Source organism: Trypanosoma cruzi, genomic scaffold (genome assembly GCF_000209065.1).
Source record: "Trypanosoma cruzi strain CL Brener 1047053516759 genomic scaffold, whole genome shotgun sequence".
Lineage (NCBI taxonomy): Eukaryota > Euglenozoa > Kinetoplastea > Trypanosomatida > Trypanosomatidae > Trypanosoma > Trypanosoma cruzi.
The window spans coordinates 7949-30394 of NW_001849537.1; the positions used below are offsets into that span (position 1 = coordinate 7949).

The 22446-nt window shown below is 55.7% G+C and overlaps 3 protein-coding genes and 5 pseudogenes across 3 annotated transcripts, besides 9 other annotated features; all 8 read right to left on the reverse strand.

Moving 5' to 3' along the window:
• Window positions 1-14695: a sequence feature (areas not merged during assembly with more than two copies in the genome that could not be assigned to a particular haplotype).
• Window positions 2701-2830: a sequence feature (A-rich).
• Window positions 4575-5615, reverse strand: Tc00.1047053508289.9 (mucin-associated surface protein (MASP), putative; the record flags this gene model as incomplete). Its single annotated transcript, XM_805519.1, has 1 exon — window positions 4575-5615. The coding sequence occupies one exon, from the start codon at window positions 5613-5615 to the stop codon at window positions 4575-4577; it is 1041 nt and encodes a 346-aa protein (XP_810612.1).
• Window positions 5000-5065: a microsatellite.
• Window positions 5106-5166: a microsatellite.
• Window positions 5231-5374: a microsatellite.
• On the reverse strand, window positions 6140-6670 carry Tc00.1047053508289.20 (mucin TcMUCII, putative; the record flags this gene model as incomplete). Its single annotated transcript, XM_805518.1, has 1 exon — window positions 6140-6670. One exon carries the CDS (start codon window positions 6668-6670, stop codon window positions 6140-6142), a length of 531 nt encoding a protein of 176 aa, XP_810611.1.
• On the reverse strand, window positions 7403-8245 carry Tc00.1047053508289.31 (hypothetical protein, conserved; the record flags this gene model as incomplete). The annotated part of the gene is made up of 1 exon (XM_805520.1): window positions 7403-8245. One exon carries the CDS (start codon window positions 8243-8245, stop codon window positions 7403-7405), a length of 843 nt encoding a protein of 280 aa, XP_810613.1.
• Tc00.1047053508289.41 lies at window positions 8540-10402 on the reverse strand (annotated as a pseudogene).
• Window positions 11691-12584, reverse strand: Tc00.1047053508289.50 (annotated as a pseudogene).
• Window positions 13145-14110, reverse strand: Tc00.1047053508289.70 (annotated as a pseudogene).
• Window positions 13377-13410: a microsatellite.
• Window positions 13592-13773: a microsatellite.
• Window positions 14696-14868: a sequence feature (areas merged during assembly that could not be assigned to a particular haplotype. This can correspond to areas where the two haplotypes were merged or to regions with more than two copies in the genome that were merged during assembly.).
• Window positions 14869-22446: a sequence feature (areas not merged during assembly with more than two copies in the genome that could not be assigned to a particular haplotype).
• Window positions 16122-18062, reverse strand: Tc00.1047053508289.80 (annotated as a pseudogene).
• Window positions 18539-22348, reverse strand: Tc00.1047053508289.94 (annotated as a pseudogene).

The window sequence follows — 22446 nt, forward strand, 5'->3', positions numbered from 1 at the left end:
CAGAGGCATCCGGTCATACACAATCCCCACCACAGTACAGCCGCCGACACAAAGCCGCGCAGACGCAATAAATTCAGTGACACCATCACCCTCCCACCACCCACACAACCCCATACAACCACCGCGCGTCGTGGCGTGGATACAGACTGGCGTCGGTGGTGTGCCAGCAGTGCTGACAGGCGGCGGTGGACCAGTCCTTCGCTCTCCCCTAGCAGGACAGAGAGCAGCGGGATTGGCCAACAACTCCCTCCGTGCGGCATGTGTCCTTCCCGTGTTTGCAGATGGGAGTGGTGTCCCCGTTTCGCAGGAACCCCGCAGGCTGCCGTCAGCGAGGGAGGTATTGATCATCGTTCTGTGCGAGGAGCGGGCAGCGGGTGCAAGATGGCACAGAAACACATTCAATGCGCCACCGGGGCCAGGGGCCAAGCAAGGCAAACAGTGGCGGATGGTGAAGTCAAGCGCATACGGCGTGAAGGACCCATCCATATCACAGTCACCAGGGGACACGCAAGCACAAAGTGTGCGGACAGCACTGGGGATCGCAGCACGTGCGACGCGGACAGTGTGACGGACAAGCAAATTTTCCTGCTGCCAAGACAGAGCACAAACGCGGTCCCAACAGTACTGCGGCACGGCCGATCCCAGAGGGCAGGGACGCGGTGCCTCCATGCCTTGCGGCATCAGAGGCGTGGGCTCGAGAGGGCACCAAGCTCTTTCGCACGGACCACAAGCAGCATGGAGAAGTTACGGCAGAGGGCATGATTGCGGTACTCCCGTTTGCGGACATCTTCAGCTCGGGGCAGGCTGCCTCCCGGTGAGGCTGTGTGCGCGTCCCATGCTGCCGCTGCAACACACTCGGCCTGCTCCGCTCTGACCGTCCAGGTTCATCAGTGGCTGTCACGGCTGCCGCGCGGAATGGTGCGCCTTGCCGCTCGCTCGGTGCATATCCAACCGTGTGGTCACAGTGGCCAGAGGCGTTGCACACACCGAGGTGGAAGCATTCCAGTCGGCTTCAAGCAGAACAACGACGGCATGTTTCCGTCGCGGCAGCATGCCTGCCGGTCGCGGGAGGCCGTCCTCCGTTGCTGCGGTATACAACGGCAGATGTTGGTCCGACTCCATGCAAAGGGGTGGACGTCCAGTGGGAGACACGCAGTACGCGTTGCGCAGTCACGTCGGGAAACGAGACGCTGCGGCCGCTGATCCGCGCTGGCTGTGCCGGGTCGTCGGACAGCTCACACTCCATGCCGCTTGAGGTGGCGGCGAGGTTCTCTCCTGCCGTCGTTGATCGTGAGCGACCGTCCCGCAGCTCATGGTGCGAGTTCAGGTAGCCCGCAATAGGCGCTGCAGGACCAAGGCGACAAATGGTGGTCGCAAACTGGGCAGAGTGAGCAATTTCCAGAAAAAGGCCGCAGAGGTTCACCACGTACATGCTGGGGCTGGCCGGTGGGCACACGCGGAAGGCAGTGGTCTCCAGAAAGTTGGTGCCACGAGCGGCAGGCACTCGCACAGCAAGGTGTGGCGCACCAAGAGGGTCACACCACCGGCACGCCCACTGCAGGTCTGGTGGAAGACACCGCAGCCAACGCGCCGCGTCGCTGGGGCGCCCTACTGCCTGCACTCCCGCAGAAAAGCGGTGTCAGGCCGGTGCTGCGCCAGTCGAACGGCAAGGGCAATCCTGGAGGGCGAAGGGCAGGAAGTTCCGAGCTGCCAGGCAACTACGGGGCCATCCTCATCGGGGCGGCGGCTCCTGCGGACACCACCGCAACGGTTGATGCCGATGGAGTGACTGCAATGAAACGACTGTGCGGTTCTGTCAGTCAATCTGCAGGCAAACCGCCTCACCGCTACACAACCGACAGAGCGTGGGACCTTCTCGAGGGGTGACGCCGCCGTGGTCCCCGTCACGCTCGCAGCAATGCCCTGCCGCAATCACTTACACAGAGGGACAAGAAAGAGAGTGTGGATGTGTGTCGAGAGCACAGCAACTGTTATCGCCAGAGAACGCCATCGTGGCACCGCCCGTCACGCACCGGCACACACCGAGCAACGCACGCACCCGGCAGAGCAAAAACAAAGAGGAGAAAAGAATGACCCCAAGAGCAGGCAGTGCTTTCACATATGGCGGGCATCGTGCAGCCGCGTCAGCCGGCCTCCAGCAAAATAGAAAGAGCATTCATGCAGTGCACTGTGGAAATACTTATGTGTGCTGGAGGAGCAGAAGAGAAGAGAAGCACAGGGAGGCACATCAGCACAGCAAGAGGCACAGCTGGATGGCAGCGATACATGCGGCACGGCCCAACCCCAATAATCACGCACGGTGGCAGCACACGCCCATCCAGAGAAAAGAAAAGAAAAAAAACACGGCGGCAGGGTGTGGCTGTGTGTGTGTGGCGCTGCGGGTGTCTGCCAGCCCTGGCCGCAAACAAAACAAAACAAGAGGGAAAGAAATGTGTGCGCCGCCCCACAGGCCCTCGTCGCACGCCCACACGTCACGGCTCCCTCAGCGCGCCGTTCGTCGCGGCCCCTCCTCATGCGTGCAGCAGGCGAGGCGCACAGGGCCGTCGTCATGAGCGTGTCGGTGGGTGTGCGAGTGGAGCAGTTGGGCGGGAACACACGGCACCCCTCGCACGAAGAGTGCAGCAACAAACAATTAAAGAGGGAAGAGTAGAAAAGAAAAACGTCCATATTGATTGCCCCAAAAGAAAAAAAAGAAGGATGGGGAGTGAGAGATGAAAAGAAAAAAACGGAAAAATTAATAACAAAAAAAGACTAGCAAGAAATTTAAAGCAAACAGTATAAGAAATTGAACTTACAAAAAAAAAAAAAAGCCGAAGCGTGGGACGACCAGCGCACACACACTCTCATTGCTCCCGTAAAGCAAAACACACACACACACAGGGAGAGAGAGAGAGGTCGCCCACTCAATGCAATAAAAACAAAACAGAAACAGTTACGGTGCTCCGCCCATGCAGCCAGGCAGGACGGCAGCGGTGCGTGTCGTGCAAAAGAGAGCACCAACGGGCCTGCATGGGTGTGCATGCATATATACAATGGGCACATTATTGTGTGTGCTTCGTGGGGTGAGGTGAGGGCGAGAGTCCATGCAAGGGGACACACACACAGAGAGAGAAGGACGAGTGTGTGCGGGCGGTGCATGGCTCTCTCACACTCACTCTCACGCGGCCACCACCGCAGCAGCAGCCGCACAAACCACGAAACAGATGGAATCAGTGCGATTGCAGAACTCGCACACCGTCCTGCAAACCAGAAGTTTAAAAAGCAATATGAAACAAGAATTCAAAAAAAAAAATGGAAAAAACTTAGGCTTCTGCGGGAATCGAACCCGCGTCCCCGGATGACATTGTGAGCGTGTTTGCCACTGAGCTATAAAAATGCGGTCGCGCGACCCCTTTTCACGTAAAGTATTAATTTCGATCTTCGAACAATCGAGCACATTTGCGTTGTCCCCTGGAAAACGAAAACGACATGTTTAGGGTGCGCCGCCGCAGCGTGGTTACTACGATAAGTCGTCATATATCTCTCGTACGGGGCCGCAGCCGCAGCGTGGTTACTACGATTCGTCGTGTTGTATCCAACGTCCGGGGCCACCGCCCCACCATTTTTTATTTCTTGCGGCGGCCAACCCCGGCAGTAAGGACAAAAAAAAGAATCGCGTTTTATTTAATGTTTTTCCTGTTTGGGGGCGGGGATCTTTGTTTTCTATGATTGTCTCTTTTTTTTTGTCTGTTCCAGGTTGGTTTTTAGGAGGCTTGATGTGCCTGCTGGGTGATCGCCGGCTTTTTTATTGGTGATTGCGTATTTTTGGCTTACTGGTGTGCCGCTCAGCGCCATTTTGTTTTACTTCTTTTCTGCTTATTGGGGCGTGTTGTTATTCGTCACGCGTCAGCACACACCGAGCAACATGTCAAAAAAAAACAAAATGCAGGCTTTTTCCCCCCTCGCGAGGGCCTCCGCAGCCACAATCCTGTGCGTGCGTGCATTCTCAGCGTTTTAAACACGGCATGTGTGTGTGCATTTGCTTGTGTGTTTGGCAGCGCCTATACTTGCGGAGCAGCTGTGCGCCACAAGAGAGTCTGAAGAAAGCAACGGCAGAGAGAGGCAGATAGCACACACGCAAATTACTCATATCATCACACACACACACACACGCAGCCGCGGAATGGGTGCACTCAACCACAAAATCAAAAAGGAAAACAAAACAAAAAGCCGAAGCGTGGGACGACCAGCGCACACACACTCTCATTACTCCCGTAAAGCAAAACACACACACAGAGGGAGAGAGAGAGAGGTCGCCCACTCAACGCAATAAAAACAAAACAGAAACAGTTACGGTGCTCCGCCCATGCAGCCAGGCAGGACGGCAGCGGTGCGTGTCGTGCAAAAGAGAGCACCAACGGGCCTGCATGGGTGTGCATGCATATATACAATGGGCACATTATGTGTGTGCCTCGTGGGGTGAGGTGAGGGCGAGAGTCCATGCAAGGGGACACACACAGAGAGAGAAGGACGAGTGTGTGTGCGGGCGGTGCATGGCTCTCTCCCCCTCACTCTCACGCGGCCACCACCGCAGCAGCAGCCGCACAAGCAACAAGAAGAAGAGGCAAAAGAGGGGAGGTGGTGTGGGAGACCGCGGTGCTGCCGTCACTGTCGCCTGTATTTGCGGTGGCATTTGTACGAAGGGCGTTTTTATCTTTCGCTGATTCTTCGCCGTTTTCCGCGGGGTGTTCATGCTGTTGATGTTGTTGGACTTGTGTTTCATCACTTTGCTGCTGCTTTTCATTTTCTTCTTCTTCTTCTTGTCGTGTGTGTCCAGTGCCGGACGTCGTTCCTTCCGGTCCTTCGGGTAGCGAGGAGTTGTGAGCCTCTGCTGCAGCAGACGACTGATCTCCTGTTGAAGAGTCCCCTGTTGTGTTAGATGGATTACTGCCTGAGGACCCCGCTGTACCACCACTGCTGCTAGCTGAAGAATCAACACCAGGAGCAGCAGGAGCAGGAGAAGAAGCAGGAGCAGGAGGAGAAGCAGGAGGAGCAGCAGGAGCAGGAGGAATGCCACCGGTGCCATGACCTCCAGTAGGAGTTCGACCGCCACCACCACCAGAACCACCTCCTCCACCAGCAGCAGGTCCACCACCAGAAGCACCAGACTCGAGATTCTCACTTGAATTCGAATTGTTCTGTGTACCACCAGTAGAAGTTCCACTGCCTCCACCAGAACCACCACCAGGAGAACCACCAGGAGCAGCAGCAGCAGGAGGAGCAGGAGAAGCAGAAGGACCTCCACTGCCAGAAGTATCACCAGTAGCACCACGATCACCAGAAGCCCCGGCAGCGCCAGCACCACCATCAGGAGAACCTTCTCCAGTCGAGGCTTCAACGGCAGTAATGGGCAGTACTGACCGCAAAGGCACCGTAATCGCAGTTTTATTACATCCGTCAGGCATGTGGGATCCATTCTCACCCAACACTCCCGACGCCATGCAGCCACCCAGTGCGTTGGTGTCAACGTCCCTCGCATAAACACCGCCGGCAACGCACCACAGCACGCAGAGGGCACACACCAGCAGCACACGGCCAGTCATCATCATCGCCATCACTCCTGTCACTTGCGTGCAGCCTTCAGCACAAACTAACCCCCGTCAACGCAGAGTGAAAGCAACAAAAGACACGGCACAGTAAAATACAGCAGCAGCAGGAGCAGGAGCACGCATTTCATGAGAAATATTGAACCAATGAAAGTGAAAAAAGACACAATGCGCTGCAAGTAAAGAAAAGCACAGAAAACAAGGAAAAACAAAAGTGAACAGGCAGCAATAAAGTAAAACAGTAAAAACACACAAAAAGGAGCTGCACAGTATGGCTCCAGCGCGCACGCCTCTATTCTCAACAGTGTGTCCACGCAAACAGTTGTGTGCTTGTCGTGCGTATGCGTATGTTTCGGATGCGTTCAACGTGACGGATGTGGCGCACAGCACGGAGCACACAGCAGGGCAGCGGAAGCAAAGGAAGCAAAAACACAATCATCATAATTACTCTTACTTTATACATCGGACCACAGTGGACGCACACATGTCACCGCCTTTGAGTGCTGGCACGCACAGCCCGCACACACAATTCTTCAGCCCACAGTGGTGTACGCCAGCGCGGATGCGGCGAGCACCAGCGGGGCACACACCCACGCAGAGCTGCTGAGGCTGCCGTCAATTTCGCGAAGACGTGACGGTGTGGTGGTCGTCGTGGTTGGCGCCTCTGTATTCATATTGTTTGGTGCTTTTGTTGTAGTTGTAGTTGGTGTTGTGGTCGTCGTTTTTTCCAAAGGAACCCCCAATTTTGGGTTTGTTGCAGATTGATCCACATCGCTTGTTTTCCCTGGCTCACCGGACGCACCTGGTGCACCTTCACTGTCGGAGATCACATCGGTGTCCCGACCTTGTATGTCTTGCGTACCGCCCTCACTTTCAACCTGTGACTCTTTGGTCGTCAGGTCTGGGCTCTCACTTGTTCCCTTCTGCCTACCGTTTGTCCTACCTTCATCCTTTTTTAGTTCAGAGTCCGTACCGGGGTTATCTTCTTCCGTTGTCGCACACACGGACGGGCAGTAGCACAGGGCAAGCACCAACAGGGCGCACAGCAGACGGCACGTCATCATCGTGAGTGTGGTCGTTCAGTGGTGTGGAGCTGATCTGCACAGCGAGGGACATGGAGAGCAACAGGGGAGACGAGAGGTGCGGCAGACACACACAGATGGCACACCACATGAGGAGAGGGTAGCAGCCAGGCATGCACCGTACGCCGCACACCACGCACGACACACACTCCAATCCACGGCAGCAGGCACACACACACACAGCCCTGCCGCAACAACAACACACAGATGGAAGAGGGAGAAGCAAACAGGAGCGGCACACAACGCTCCACCGCATGTGCATACGGCGAGAGCGGTCCGTCGTGTCGGCACCCTCACGGAGGGTACGCACACACACAAGAGGAATAGGCGCAGCGCACACAGCAACGCAAAAGCAAAGTAACGGTAAAAGGGAACGATCCCCGCACACCACGTGGATTGTTGGTCCACGGGAAGTGCAGCCAATATTCATCACAAAAAAAATTCAGTTGACTTTGGCCTTCGTTCATATTCAGCGCACTCCACTTCATGCAGGCACCGCCACCACCACTGCAGCAGCAGCAGCACGCATACGAGACAATAAGACGCAAAGGATGGGAGGTGGTGTGGGAGACCGCGGTGGGGCTGTCGCTGTCGGCGGTGGTCGCTCTTCCTTCGTCATTTTTAGTGACTGATGTTGTTGTGAATTCTTCTTGCTGTTTGACTGGGAGTGATGTGAAAAAAATTTGCTTCCCTGGCAATCATTTGATTCCTCTCCTACCCCGTCGATTTCTGTGCTCGCTGGAGTCGGCGGGACGCTGACAGGGCTGCCAGCACCATCTGATTGAACCTGGTCTGCTGTGTTCTCGTCCCCATTCCCACTGCACCAGCTGCTGGGGCGGTGCAGCGGTCATGCCAGAAGCACCAGCAATGGGCTGGGGTGTCGGCCGCATCAATCAATGGATGTGTCCGAAAGCCACAGGAACTTGCATCGACAGGGACGCCTGCACCGACGCTCGGGGATGGGGAACAATGACGGCAAACAGAACAGCGCGTGCCACCTCGGAAAATCCGCAAGTCGTATTGGCGCGGGCTGCGTTGTGGTCTGGCGACGACGGAAATGAATGACGGTGCGAGTGGCGTTCTCGTCGTGCGTCCCCTGCGGCCACTCCTTGCAGTAAACTCATTGCCTGAGCACATTTGATTCCGCCGGAGAGACCAATTAAAAATGTTCTTTCCTCCAAATGTGTTGTACTCGCATGTGGCGACGGCCGCCCGCAATGCCTCCAGCGGATACACCTGCGATGCACGGTCAACACATTCCACATCCACTCGCTGTGCACCATCCAACACCATCTTTCCCTTGGAGCCATGAACAACACCGGGCACACACTCCTTTTCGGCCGTCCACGGCATGCGCCTGCGGTGAGAATCCGGAGAAAGTTCCATTCCTTCTGTGCACAAAGTCATGGAGCTGCCGCCGTTGCGTGCGTCCCCGCGAAGGAAAAAACAGCCCGCCGCAGCACTCACGAATGCCCACCCGTTGCCTCCTCTGCAAAAAAAATAATAAACACTGGAGGGAAAAGCGTGCACAAATGCCCCGGCGAAAAAAGTCAGCATCAGTGGACGAACACTGAAGCCGTGGGTGCATGCTCCACAAATGTCCTTCCTTTTTTAACCGCCTTCTTAGTGGCAGAGAAACGACTTGCAACCGCACACGCAAGAAAACAAAAGCAAAAGGCAAGCAGCGCAGCCGTCCAAACACACACACGCGTATCGTATAAAACGCTTCATGGAGAGGAACGGAATGCAGGAAGAAGCGCACACAATCTCCACAGACACCCGCAATCGTGTGTGGTTGCTTCTGTTCCACTCTTTGGCCCTCGATGCGTTCCTGTGCGTGTCTCGCCAGTGAGTCACAGTGCCGTAGGATGCCAATTCCCTGCACAAACACACCTCAGGACGAAGCAACGAGATTTCCCCAATGACCACCTCACGGCCGTACCTTTTGGATATCTCATGGACCGAGCGCCTCTCGCTGCAGGCCACACCACCCAAAACAAGCAGCACAATGCGCTGAGGAGTTGTGAGGGCTATCATCCCACCATCACCGCCACACAGATCAGGATGATTCTCCCATTTGCCACCACACCCTTGAAATGGCCCGGCGGTTTTTTCATGCTCCACTGTTTTGGCCACCACTCGCGCCATTTGGCCCCATCGCATGATCGCGCTGCACCGATGCCAACGACAGCTCAACCCGCAGCGTCCTATTCCTGTCCGTCTCCATCATCATACAGGCCTGTTTCAGAAGCGGATCCCCGTCCGTCGCGGCGTTGCTCGCAGAGGCACTCGTGCTCCGTCCGCCCTGCGCCGACGCCGTGCTGTATTGCTGCACGTTCCCGGCCCTCCTCGTCACATGCTCAAGGTTCGCAGACAAATGGGCGTCTGGTGTCAGTCTACCGTCTTAGATCAGCTGCTGCTTCTTGGCCTACTTCAACTCGTCGGTGCTCCTCGCAGTCACAAACAACGGGAGAAGACGCAGACGCACTGGCCGGGGCATCGCGGCATCCTTTGTCAGGCGCCGCACGCCATCCAGGTTTTTCCTGAAGGGTTTGCGCCCAACGGCGATGTCTTGTTCCGCCTCCCACACCTCCGCCAGTCGCTTCTCCCGGTACTGTGCCACAAGCCTCGCGCAAAAAATCGACCTGCAGCGACAGTCTGGTTTGCCTCTCCCGAAACTCCGGCGGAGACCGCACCGCACTGGTCAACTCCGCAAGATTGGCCTTCGGCTCCACGCCATGCGCCAATCCCGGGTGATACGCGTGGAGTGTTTTCAGCGCCACCAAAAGCTCCTCCACGCAATGCGCAAGAAAACAATGACGGTAGGAGCACCGGTACACATCTTCCCCATCAATTGCTGCCGCTTCTAGTCCTCACCCAGACGATTCCTACAGGTCCGCTCATACAATTTCTTCCCCGGCGGCATCAGTTCATCAAGCAGAAACTGAGATGTGCGTTGGTGCATCAGCGGCGTCACCATGACACAGCTTCAATCAACGATGATCCGCACCGGGTTGCCGCGGCTGTCGGCGCCCCTAAGTGAAATCCGGCTCGTCGTGGCAGAGCCTGGCAAGCCCATTGCAGATGCTGCCACTGTTTTGGTGGCGAATGACGGGCACACCGTTGTTCATGGCGTGAAAAGCCGCCACAGGACGTGACGCCGCAACATCCAAAACGGACCATCAATTCGGAGGCGACAGTAGCGACAGCAGCTGAGAAACCCATTCTGCATGCTGAGGTGGAAAACCAGCACCTCACGGGCGGCGAAGTCTAACATAATGTCCTTGGAACACATCGCCCTCGGCGCTATCCGAGCCCACGCGAGTTGCTAAGGGTGGCGATGCGGGGTGCACTCCAGCGCAAAGATGTGTGCATCCCTGTACGGGACCTTTGCAATCCAATCCTCAGCCACGCGGCTCACAGACGCATCCTCCACGGCAAAAAAGTAGGGCGCAGGGCTACTCATAATCGGCTGCCGCGGCGTCATGAGGTCCTCGAGCAGCGTCACGCCGTGCTCCATGAGTTCATGGAGACGCAGTGAGCAGCTCAGCACAGCCGCAGCATGGGCATCGCAGAAAAAACTTTAAACGATCCATAAACGGCGTCGAGCATCTGATGGAACATATGATCCCGCGCACAACCACAAACGCCATTGCTGGACTCACGCGGCTTCCCTTCTTCCGACGGCCTTGCTCGCACCAACCCGCCTCGCATAATATGTCAAGCACAAGTCACACAGACAATGTGCTTCGATATGCGTGTGTGTCTTGTGTGCGCACATTCACTCGCACCGCTTTTTGTGTATGTATGTGCGTCTCAGAAAACCCAACAAGCACACAAGCAATGCCATACTACCATCTGGTGGCCCCAACATCGGCAACCAACACAAGAAGAGCTGTGGGCATCGGAAGTACCACCAATTTCAAACACAAAGTCAAACGGAGTGGGCACAGCACATGCATATGGAGAACGACATCCATTGAAATGGATGTTTTTCTATTGGGCTTCCAGTTCTGGGTGCAGGCCGCGCAGGAGGAAGCGCAGTCGCCTCGCAGCGCAACGCCGACCACACCGCAAATCGATAGAGTGTTGCCACGGCGGCGGCAGAGGCAAACAGAAGAAGCAGCGGACAGGGACAAGCAGCAGCAGCAGTGTCATCACCGGGAGTCGGGGACGGGCCTGCTCGCCGTCCGTCTCGCTGCTTCGATCCTTGCCCCCGAGAGAAGATTCTCGCGGTCTGTCGGAGCATCCTGGCCGGATCCACTTCTCCTCTGGCGACGGATGCTTCTGGGGAACAGCCGTGTCGACATCCTTTGGTGGTGTACCGTGGTCGGTCTCAATGCTCTCCGCAACGGGGACGGATGCCCCCTGGGAAGTCTTGTTCAGTAGATGCCGGTGAAACCGTCCTGCTCCACACGCCCTCTCCTCGCCGTCCCACGGAACCACTGCAGGAAGGCTACCGCTGGTGGCGGATATCGTGCACACCTCCGCGTGGTCACGGCAAATGGCGTTTCCCTCATCGTAGGGCCGAGTGGCCCAAGCAATCGTCTCTCCGTCCGTGCATGGGCACAACGGACGTTACCCTATTTAGTCACTTCCAGATGCACCTGCATGCCGAGACACTTCAATGCCGCATGCATGGCAGCACCGAGATGTATGTCTCCTCCGGGTCCCTCGCATCCGTCGTGTTGGTGGGAAGCGTGTCCAGACACCACGAAGAGGGCTTGTCCCCAGGCCTCGCAGACAAATATTCTCCCCTCCCAAATAACAGCGTCAGCATCCCTCACATCCAGTGCGGGATCAATGATGGGGCAGCTGTCCATCGGGCGTTTTGCTGACCCCTCATGGATACTCCATCTACACACCAACCACTGGAATACCAATCCGTCGCGCAGCATCTGGCAGGAACTCTCGCTTTTCAGAACATCTGGGGATATTCACTCATGTTCAGTGCGGAGCGCTTCCTCTGCAGCAGCCGGCACAACCAACCGGTGCCATCCACTCATCCCTCGCGTGGCGCTGCGACCAGTGCGACTCCAGCGTCCTCCCGTCCCCGCCGCCATCCTGCAGCTCCACGCCATCAATGTCGTCGCAGTCGTGGTGCTCCCTCGCAGCCATCGCGGCATTCGCTGAGTGCACCACCACCGACAGCGCTCTGCCACGCACACCAATAGCATTCCTCACCATGCTGAGATCTGCCATGTGCGGGCAGTTAAACCCGACAGCATGGGCCATCAGGTGCGCGGCGATGCGGGTGGCGAGGCGTCCGTGAAATAAAACTGACAGGCAGTGTTCATGGCGCCAGCGACATGATGGCCATCCTCTAGCGTGGCGCACCGCAGTGCCCACACACCAACAAGCGCAGCAGCCACGCACAGCGCCGTGTCAGAATTGGGAACACCAGTGGAAGGATGCTCAGCAGGCACCGTGAACCGACTGCAAACGCTTCCCGTGGCAAATGGGACGCAGTCAGCGGACCCTCCAGTGCCTGCACGAGCAGACGATCCGCATGCAGTTTGAAAGCAGCAGGGACAGTCTCCTCAGCAAGGAGGTTCCCGTGCGCAAAGGTCAAAGCACCGTTCTTAGAGCCAAACGCGCCGTCCAAAGAATTTGCTGTGCAACGCCAAAAGAAGACGCAGTGACTCCTGCTGTCACACGGGTCCGTCGTTAACGCCTTAATGCCTATGGGCACCCACCGGTCTTTCCAGACGAAGCTCCACACCTGCAACGCATCCTGCGCCCTGAGATGCATTCTCCCCAGCGTAAACAAGATAAACCTCGCCGTCGGAGGAGACCACATCGTCAAGGAATCAGGAATACTTCAGGGGTACAAAAAAGCAACCGCTGAAAATCGCATCGCAGATATCATCGCAAAGAGAAAAAACAGCGCTAGAGGCCGTGGGGTGACGTCGATCAATTGAAGCATGGCGTATTTCAAAGAAAAGCCAATTGGCTTGAAAAGATTTAAAGAGGCTGACACTCTCAGAAGAATAGAAACAACATGAAACAAAAAAAAAAGATTCAAGTCTCCAAAGTCAAACCAAACTGCCAATCGAAAAAGTGTGGAATGGGTGCACTCAAACACAACAAAAGTAAAACAATGAAAAAAAGCCGAAGCGTGGGACGACCAGCGCACACACACTCTCATTACTCCCGTAAAGCAAAACACACACACAGAGGGAGAGAGAGAGAGGTCGCCCACTCAATGCAATAAAAACAAAACAGAAACAGTTACGGTGCTCCGCCCATGCAGCCAGACAGGACGGCAGCGGTGCGTGTCGTGCAAAAGAGAGCACCAACGGGCCTGCATGGGTGTGCATGCATATATACAATGGGCACATTATGTGTGCCTCGTGGGGTGAGGTGAGGGCGAGAGTCCATGCAAGGGGACACAGACACACAGAGAGAGAAGGACGAGTGTGTGTGCGGGCGGTGCATGGCTCTCTCTCCCTCACTCTCACGCGGCCACCACCGCAGCCGCAGCAGCACAAGCAACAAGAAGAAGAGGCAAAAGAGGGGAGGTGGCGTGGGAGACCGCGGTGCTGCCGTCACTGTCGCCTGTATTTGCGGTGGCATTTGTACGAAGAGCAGTTTTGTCTTTCGCGGATTCTTCGCCATTTTCCGCGGGGTGTTCATGCTGTTGATGTTGTTGGGCTTGTGCCTCATCACTTTGCTGCTGCTTTTCATTTTCTTCTTCCTCTTCTTCTTCCTCTTCTTTTCCTGTCCTTTGTGTCCAGTGCCGGATGTCGTTCCTGTCGGTCCTTCGGGTGGCGAGGAGTTGTGAGCCGCTGCAGCAGCAGGCGTCTGATCTCCTGTTGGAGAGTCTCCTGTTGTGTTAGATGAATTAGTGCCTGAGGGCCCCGCTTCACCGTCACTGCCGCTAGCTGAAGAATCACCACCAGGAGCAGCAGCAGGAACGGAAGGACCACCAGAAGGAGAAGCGGGAGAAGGAGGAGCAGCAGCAGGAGCTGGAGGACCACCGGTGCCCTGATCTCCAGTAGAACCATCACCAGAAACGCCTGCACCGCCTTCACCAGCACCAGAAGCCCCTGGAACAGCAGCAGGACCAGAAGTACCACCAGCAGAGCTAGAACCAGTAACACCACCAGGACCACCACCAGGAGAAGAACCAGCGTTGGAAGTCTCACTTGAATTCGAATTATTCGGTGTTGCAAGATCATCAGCCTTTCCAGTCGAAGCTTCAACGGCAGTAATGGGAAGTGCTGACCGCAAAGGCACCGTAATCGCAGTTTTATTACATCCGTCAGGCATGTGGGATCCATTCTCACCCAACACTCCCGACGCCATGCAGCCACCCAGTGCGTTGGTGTCAACGTCCCTCGCATAAACACCGCCGGCAACGCACCACAGCACGCAGAGGGCACACACCAGCAGCACACGGCCAGTCATCATCATCGCCATCACTCCTGTCACTTGCGTGCAGCCTTCAGTACAAACTAACTCCCCGTCAACGCAAAAAGCAAAAGGAGAAACAAGTCACACAACCACGCACCGTCCCATCCAGCAACGAGAGCCACACAACAACAACAACAATTAGGTGGGCGCGGCTCAACAACAATCAAAACAAAAGAGGGGCGCTCCTCGCCCGTGCACCGTTCCTCACACTCCCACAGTCACCACTACTGTTATTCCCTCTCTCCTCAGTCCCTCACAGGCACGCCACGCTCACTCCAACACGCGCCCCTCACAGCACAGGCAGTCCGTCATGCGCTCCCGCTGCGCCGCAACGTCGTGCCGCCCCTCCTCCCCAATCATGAGCGCAACGCCCAACGCGTACTGGCGCACGTGCTCCATGCGCCGCAACCACACGCGGATCAGGTTGGCCGTCATGCACTGCATCTTGTTGTCCTCCTTGTGCATGAAGCAGACCCTCACACCTTCTCAATCCACGGCCTGGGGACTGCGAGAGGCGGCCGAGTGGTGCCACGTGCCTGAAGATCCAAATGTACGGAAACAACGGCCACCCTCACTCCCTCACACATCTCCACTCCCTCCACTGTCCCGCACACAAGGGCGGTGTCATGGAGAGGAGAGACCCAACGCACATACGAGGGCAGCAAATAGCAACGCCATCGGCGTCGCACATCCAATTCCACGGCGCTGTCCTTTACTTCTCACCGCCGCGACAGATTGACATTGCGCCTCACACCAGGTCGTGGCGGATTGCTGTTCTACACTCACAGTGAGGCACGGCGCACACAGTCCGCTCCCTCCGAGCGCACTCAGCAGGCCGCCGCCCAGTCGCCCTCCTGCCATCGCAAAGGGGAACACAAACAATCGTCGTAGCGGAACATCGATGCCTCCAGCAGGAAAGAAGAGAAAGAAAAGGAACGAGGGCATGTCAACAGCGCAGACAGCAGAGGAACACTCAACGGGACACGGAGACACACAGTGACAGCAGATACGGTAACTACAGAAACAAGCCGCAGGGATTTAAAAAAAGAAAAAGGGTGGGGGTCCGGGATAACTCCCAAAAATAAAAGGAAAAATTGATGCGGCAGGACTTTTATTTCATGTGCCATGCAGCACGAAGCGACCGTGTGTATATACACATTGCCCGCACCAAGAAAAGAAAAAGGGAAATTAAAATAAATAAAAGAGATTGCACTGTTCCACCAGCCCACACAACATCCCTCACATTTCATGCGGCATCCGGCCTGCTCGTTCTATCCTCCTTTCGTGCAGTCCGTGGGACGCGCAGCCGCAGGGCCGGCACCGCGTGTGGGCAAAAACAAAAGCAAACAAGAGCGGGAAACACGTCGCTCATTACAGTGTGCAGCAGCCGAACATTACGCAAAGAAACAACAGTACTTACTGCTCCAGCTGAACTGCATTAAAAAAGCATTTAAAAGTAAAAACATTAAAGAAATAAAAGATAAGTGAAAAAGGGTGGGCAGTGCGGCACGTATTCTCCGTGAGGCGTCGCAGATCCGCACTCCGTGGCTCAGAAAGCTGCCACCACCCAAATACAACCCCAGTAGAAGCAGCAACACACAAGACACGCACACACGCACGGTGTTGTTAGCGCCTAAATCACGAAGTGTCAATTCCACGTCGTTGGGAGAGGCGAGGCGGTCGTCGGGACTCACGCCGCTCCACACCCTGCGAGGTGACTATTTGTAATGGAAATTCGTGTCCAGGGCGTGGTGCTCATTCATTTATCTTCGGTAATATTCCCAGCAATGTGCTCCCTGACGCTGTCAAATACTCGAATCTTCTCGGGTGGTGTCGGAGCCGCTTCACTCGTCGGAGCGGGGTCTCTGTCCTTGGGTGCACGCATCGCAGTGGAATTCAGTGGGCGGCTGTACAGAAAGACGTCATTCACCGTCACAGGGGATTAGTGCCCACAGCACGCGCCAAAGCAAAACCTCAGGACCTCAGGTGGCTTCTGGCATGTTAACGGCACCTCTTCCTATTCCGCCAGCAACTGACCGTCAAAGTGCACAGAGGCCTTGTTGCCTTGCAGCATAAGTACCGCCTGGTACTCTTTCTTCGGCTCCCAAGTGCTCCTCCGTGTTGTTGTCGTCCCTTCGAACGCCGTCTCCCGCTTCTTATTGTGGCCGCACGACAGTCCCATGGTACGATTGGACGCAGTGTTCGCCAGCACCGCAGTCAGTGGAGGAGTGTTCCCACTCGGGGCCTCTTCGATGGTCACCGACGCCACAAGTGTGAAGTGGTGGCTCAAGAATACATGACGCACGTTATCATCCCGAGTGTTCACAGTCCATATTGCCCTGGACTCAAGTCCCGTGAATCGGAATCCATCGCAGTCCTTCACTGCATTCGTCACCGTCGCATGCAGGCAAGGGTACTCGTCGTTCCGCGTGCCATCACTGGCCGCATCGGACAAAGCTGCCACCAGACCCGCCGTGGGTATTGAAACGCTGGAGAAGAAACTGCCCTTTTGCACCCCAGCACTGAGGACGGACTTGATTGCACTCACTTCCTCCGTCAGGCGGGAAAGTGAAACGGCACGGCCCTCACCGTTGCCCCTCCGTTGTAAAAGATGCAAATCCCCGTCCGAGTGCAGCAGGGTGCTGGCGAGCTCCCAATTCACAGCACTGTCCATGACAACCGGCCCAACATAAAACGAGCGGTTGTTGGCCGTGACCCAAACGTAAAGCGGATTGGCCCTATTCTCCACCGAGGCGTGCCCTCTCTGAGTGCACAGCATGACCTTCCTTCCCTCAATGGCCGCAGTGATGAGGGCATCCACACGCAGGCTTTCTTTCTGAGAGGCTCCCGATCCTGAGTTGACCCACACGCCTAAAAGCTTCCCGATGGCCTCCGTCCACGCTGTGCCCATGTCACGCGACTCGTACACCCTCTGGCCATTCTCGCAGTCAACAATCATGGGAAGTGATCCCTCCCACTCGCTGACGCGGGGTTAAGGCATTCCGCAGGGGACATACCCTCAGAAAGCGCCCAGTTACTGCCGTTGTCCGTCGAGTAAATGGTCATGGAGCAAACGTATTCTGCCTCATTCACCGCCATCAGGGGAAACAGGAAGGTGCCATCCTCCATCACAACACCTGCGCCACCGGAAGCAATGAACTCCGTCCGTTCACATTCGTGAGAAGCAGAAGAGATCAGTTTCAAGAGTGGTTTGGGGTCGCCCCACTCGATCCGTCCACTCTGCTTGCCACCCGTGGGATTCGTGACATCGCCCACAACCAGTTTCGGCTCCAAGCCGCCCTCTCTCCAACACCCACCTTCGTAGGACACATCCGAGCCTCCCGCAAGAAGAAACACTCCGTGGCCCTTCGTGACTGTTGTGGAGTGGTGCACAACACCCAGACCCTCCTTTCCCTCCGCTGCACCAAGCACAGTGTGTGCCCTCCATGTATCTTTTATTGACCTCACCAACAAGAGTGGAACAATGCCACGCAGGGTCAATGCACCCCGCAACAACATCGGAAGAAAAGGGCTTAGTTAATTGACCACCTTGATATTCGGCATCCAAATGTGACCCTCGGCGAAAGCAGCCACCACTCCACCAGCACTGACGAGAAAGGGTAAAACAAATGAATTCCTTGTCGTAACTGGAACAACCTCATCCCTCGGCTGCAACACCTTCGTCTGTGAAAAAAATAGATCGACCCTCTCCGGCTCCTGAAACACTTCTTAAATCATTCTTGCCATCATTCTCCCTTGCAGGCGTGGCTCCACAAGTACCGCAGCGCAACGTCACAAAAAGGAGGAGGAGCAGCACCGCAGAGTAGAGGAGGTGCCGCAACATGGTGGGCCCCTGCGGCTCACTCTCTCCTCCTTCCCTCCTCCTTCCGCTGGATCCGGTCACGCGGCGACGGTTGTGTGTGCGGGGTGCCTTGACTGCAGCAACACGTGAGAGCATATAAATATGTGTGAGCGGTGTGTGTGTTGTTGGTCCTTCAGTGCCTTCGAACTTCACAGTGTCGATTGGCGTTTGTTTTCCTTCCCAGTTTGAGTGTGTTTGCGCGCAGGAAATCAAATTAAAATTTAAAAAGCACCAAAACAGAGCGTGGCAGAAGAAAGGGTGGCGCCGCCATCCACAGTGTAACACACCAGCGTCGTCGTAACCGCTACAGTAATTACTCTCCCCGTCAACAACGGCTCAAGCACTGTGAGGCCGCAGGCAGAAGCAGAGACACTGACGTTTGCGCACGGGCCAATACACCCCCCGGCAAACAGCACCAACCAACAGACAGACAGAAGAAAGTAAGTGCAAGAAAAATCCCAAGTGCTGCGGGATCCTTGCAAGCAGCGCTCCCTCACCGCAGGGCCTCTATTAAAGCGTTCTTCGCCGCAACATCCTCACAACCCGCTCGGCGTGTCGGTGGATTTTCCCGTTCACCGGAACAAAAACAGCGGGATGCTCCGGCAGGGATCGAAGACACACAGAGCGCACCGTCGACGCGACCAACGGGCGCAGGCTCTCGTGAAGTGAGATCCCACAACCGTGATCCCTCCATTGACTCTCCTGGAAGTGAAGGAGGCATGAAATGTCCTCTTCTCTACAGTAGTCCCGAAACGCAAAAAATACCGCAGGACATCCCGCGCAGCCACGGCCTCCTCAGCAGCCCGACAGTCCACGCCGTCGCACCGCTCCTCAAGAGGTCGCCAGGCCCGGCAGGGCAAGCAAAAGGAGAGCAGCAATTCGGTCAGGGCGTTCAGCAAAATAAGGCACAGCAGTCGGGTAGGCGCGGCCCATCCACGTCCTCCCCCTCAACCGACCCACCACACAGTCGGATCACACACCCAAAAAGAGCAGTGGCGCCCAAAAAAATAACACGGACACTAACGCCTCGTGCTCTCCTCAATGTAGCTTCACGGCACTCCCGAGGCATCACAAGAAGAGACAAATACTTACATTCCGTCGGCATAAGCACGGGAATAAAGCGCAGATTCTGCCCCGTGAACTCCCATCCAAATAGTCTCGGCCACAGAGTGTCTGTCGCCAACCCTCAGGAAGGGCTGATGCATCGACTGCCGCTGAACGATCACTCAGCGATGCAACAAAAAGAGCCACTGTCTCTCGAGGCTAGTCACCACCCTTTCCTCCCATTGAAAGGAAAAAAGCAAAGTGACGGTGTGGGCGTGTCTAGCTGGCAGAAATGGAGGAATTGACTCCAGCCGCAAAACAAATTGAACTGATCCTCCTCCCGAAACCTTCAAAGACACCGGTCGGTCAGCTGCCGAGGTTGACGGCGCGGAGGACAACACCTTGAATGCATGGAGCACTGCAGCGGCCTGAATATATTCTGCAATATCCGCGGTCAGTCCATGAACGCACAACAAAGGGACAGCAAGTCCAAAAGGGCGTCTGAACCCGTCAACGATCACCCGCGCCGGAGGATCGCCACTCCCACCCTCTGGGGGCACCTCAATGACGTTAAATATTTCCACCGCATGGCATAAAGCAGTGCCTTGCAGCACCCCATGCAGTGCAGCAATAGAAAACCATCTCGAACACGGCGTGCGACAAAGATACCAAAGGAAGGTGCGGCAAATACCCTCCGCATCTCAGCAGCTTCAATCATCCAGTAAAAGGCAGTAACGTCATACAGCGCCCACAGACTCACCGAATATGGCGTCAAAAGGCAGCGAGATGTCAGTTGCCGAAAGGCCCGCATTTCCCCTCCGTGACACTTCCACGGATGAATACAAACGCCGTGCTCTTCGGCCTCTCGACCTCTTCGAGGCAACGTTGCGGCCAAATGGCGATGGCCCAAAGTGGCTGGCAATCAGATCCAGTCGTCGCTGCAAAACAGTACAGAAAGTAGGGTGGTGGGCCCGCACATTCGCCTCGTCGATGCCTGCCTCAGCTGCAAAAGTGAAACTCGTCTTCCCAACAGCCACGCTTCGGGTGGCTGAAACACCTGCCCTCACACCGGCAACAACATCTGCAAGCGCCTGTAATTCCTCGACACAGCCCGTCAGAAAAAACCAAAGCGGCACTCAATCCCTGCTGCCACACTTCCCTCGTAACCATTTGCAATCTTGTTGTCCTGCAGAAACACCCGAACAACATAACAGGAAGACCGTCCATTGCTGGCAAGGGTCAAGAACACGTCGCTTTCATCATGCTACAGATGATTGTGCCTCCTGCGTAACGCGGCCACAAGTACGCGGTGCGCCAACACCGAAACGGTGGGCATGTCGCCCCACGACCCTCCCCTCACCAAAGAAGTCCAAGAAGTGCAACAGACCATCCTCTCACCGAAGAAAAAGCCCAATGGAGCGGGCACTGCAGTGTGCGGACCACACAGCAGAAACTCCCTCAGAGAACGAATGCTCTTGAATGCCCTTCAGAAGGGGCCAGCGGGTTGGCCGTGAAGCCAACAGACACCGGAGAGCCACCTGCTCTGCACGCATCCAATGGCGCAATCGAGCGCAGTGTTGCAGGGCACATCAAAAATCCCATTCTCGTCTCCGTCTGTGCGGGCATGACAGTCCTGCCATCATCCCTCGTCCTCACAAACTATTCCACAGGGTCCTTTGACCAAATACCGCCACACTGCGATACGCCAGCGGATGTGTGATCCCCATACCGCACACAATAATAAAATGTTCCCCACGTCGAGGACCGCAGTGAAAACGAGCACAACGATGAGCAACACGAGGGTTGTCGGTGCTCGAATTCATCACAACACTCTACCCCCCGTTGGTTCAGGCCTCTGCCACACGACGAGGCACAGATGTAACATCATTTGCACGCAACATAGTGAAATCCGCAAGAACGTTGTCAGAGTCATGCAGGACGCAACAACCACCAGCACGGTCAGCAGCCGTTGTGGGCATATTCTGCAAAACATGGTCCACGCCCACTGGAAATTCCTTGTCCAGCTGCACAAACAATTTATTGTTGGGCCAAGCAACGTGGACCAAAAACGACGACACCCGTCGATATTCGGCCGTGGAATCGCCAGTGAGAGCCATTGATTAGAATAAACACCAAAGCCACCAGCGGCCAACAAGAGCTGCAACAAGGCATTCGTACTTCAATCAAAGAACGGATTCGTCTCCTCCATGAAGAAGAAAGAACAGTATTTTCCTCCTTACAGAGCCTTCCAGCAATGAAACACCACCATGCAATCCGCCCTTATCGGCACTACTCAGGAGCACAAGAACTGTGCAACGCGTAGAGGGCGCTGCAATCAGGCAAATTAGATGCTACACGGTGGCAATCAGACTCCTCACAGGCCACGCATCAACCGGTCGCGAGCAGCATGTCTCTTCATGGGCTCTCCGTTTTGGTTCCAACCGAGACGGAAGGCTTTCTTCGCTCAGCACCAGCCCCGCGTTGCGTCGTTTCGTCAAGGAATCAAGTGAGGACGACGGAGCACATCATCAGGGAAATCGCCCTCGTTTGTGGGAAACGGCATCGCACACGCCGGAAACAGGTGCGCATGGTGTCCCTCCACGTCAGCTGCGCAGCCTGTCAGCTGAAGGAAAATTAGGTGAAACGGAAGTCAGCGCACTCACCTCCACCCCAGGCAGTTTAATCAGGACGATCAACGCACCAAGCTGGGGGCTCCACACTTGTTGAGGGATATCGTGACGCTCTGACGCGTCCACGTGCATGTCCACAGAATGTCCTACTTTCTTTTCCCCCGCCGCACGCGCCCGCACCGTCTCTTAAGCCACATCCAGGAGGGATCGGATGGCGAGTGGCACCTGGTCAGCCAGCAGCGTTCCAGTCCTTAAGGCTCCGAATACCGAAGCCCCAAAATCAATGGCCATCAATCAATGATGTCGTTGACACAATGCCTCCTCTGGCCAACGCCACACACTTGTTCCGGAGCACATGTTATCCCATGCCTCGCTGACGCCGCCCTCAGCATCCTCTGCGGGTACACCGTGCATTCACTCCCAAAATGCGGGTGCGGAGTACACCTCAATAATAACTGCACAATGGGACTGCAAAGTGCTCGCTGAAAGTTGTCATTGTGTTGGGTGGCAGGGGCAACGCAATCACACCTCGCGGCTCCTCAGGAGAACAAACAAGATAGCAACCATCATTCAACTGAGATGGGCTTCGCAAGCCCCTTGCGACTTTTGTCCGATGGGGTGCTTCAGTGCATATGAAACCTTGACCGCGGGACGGAATGCCTATGCGCTCTAAAAACGTAAGCATGAACTCACGGGAGAAGAATACATAACATAACGGAGGCAAAATGCCACAAATAAAAAAAAAACGAGGAAAAAATGTATGAAGCAATATAGATATGAAAATAAGCAACGATCAATGAATAGGC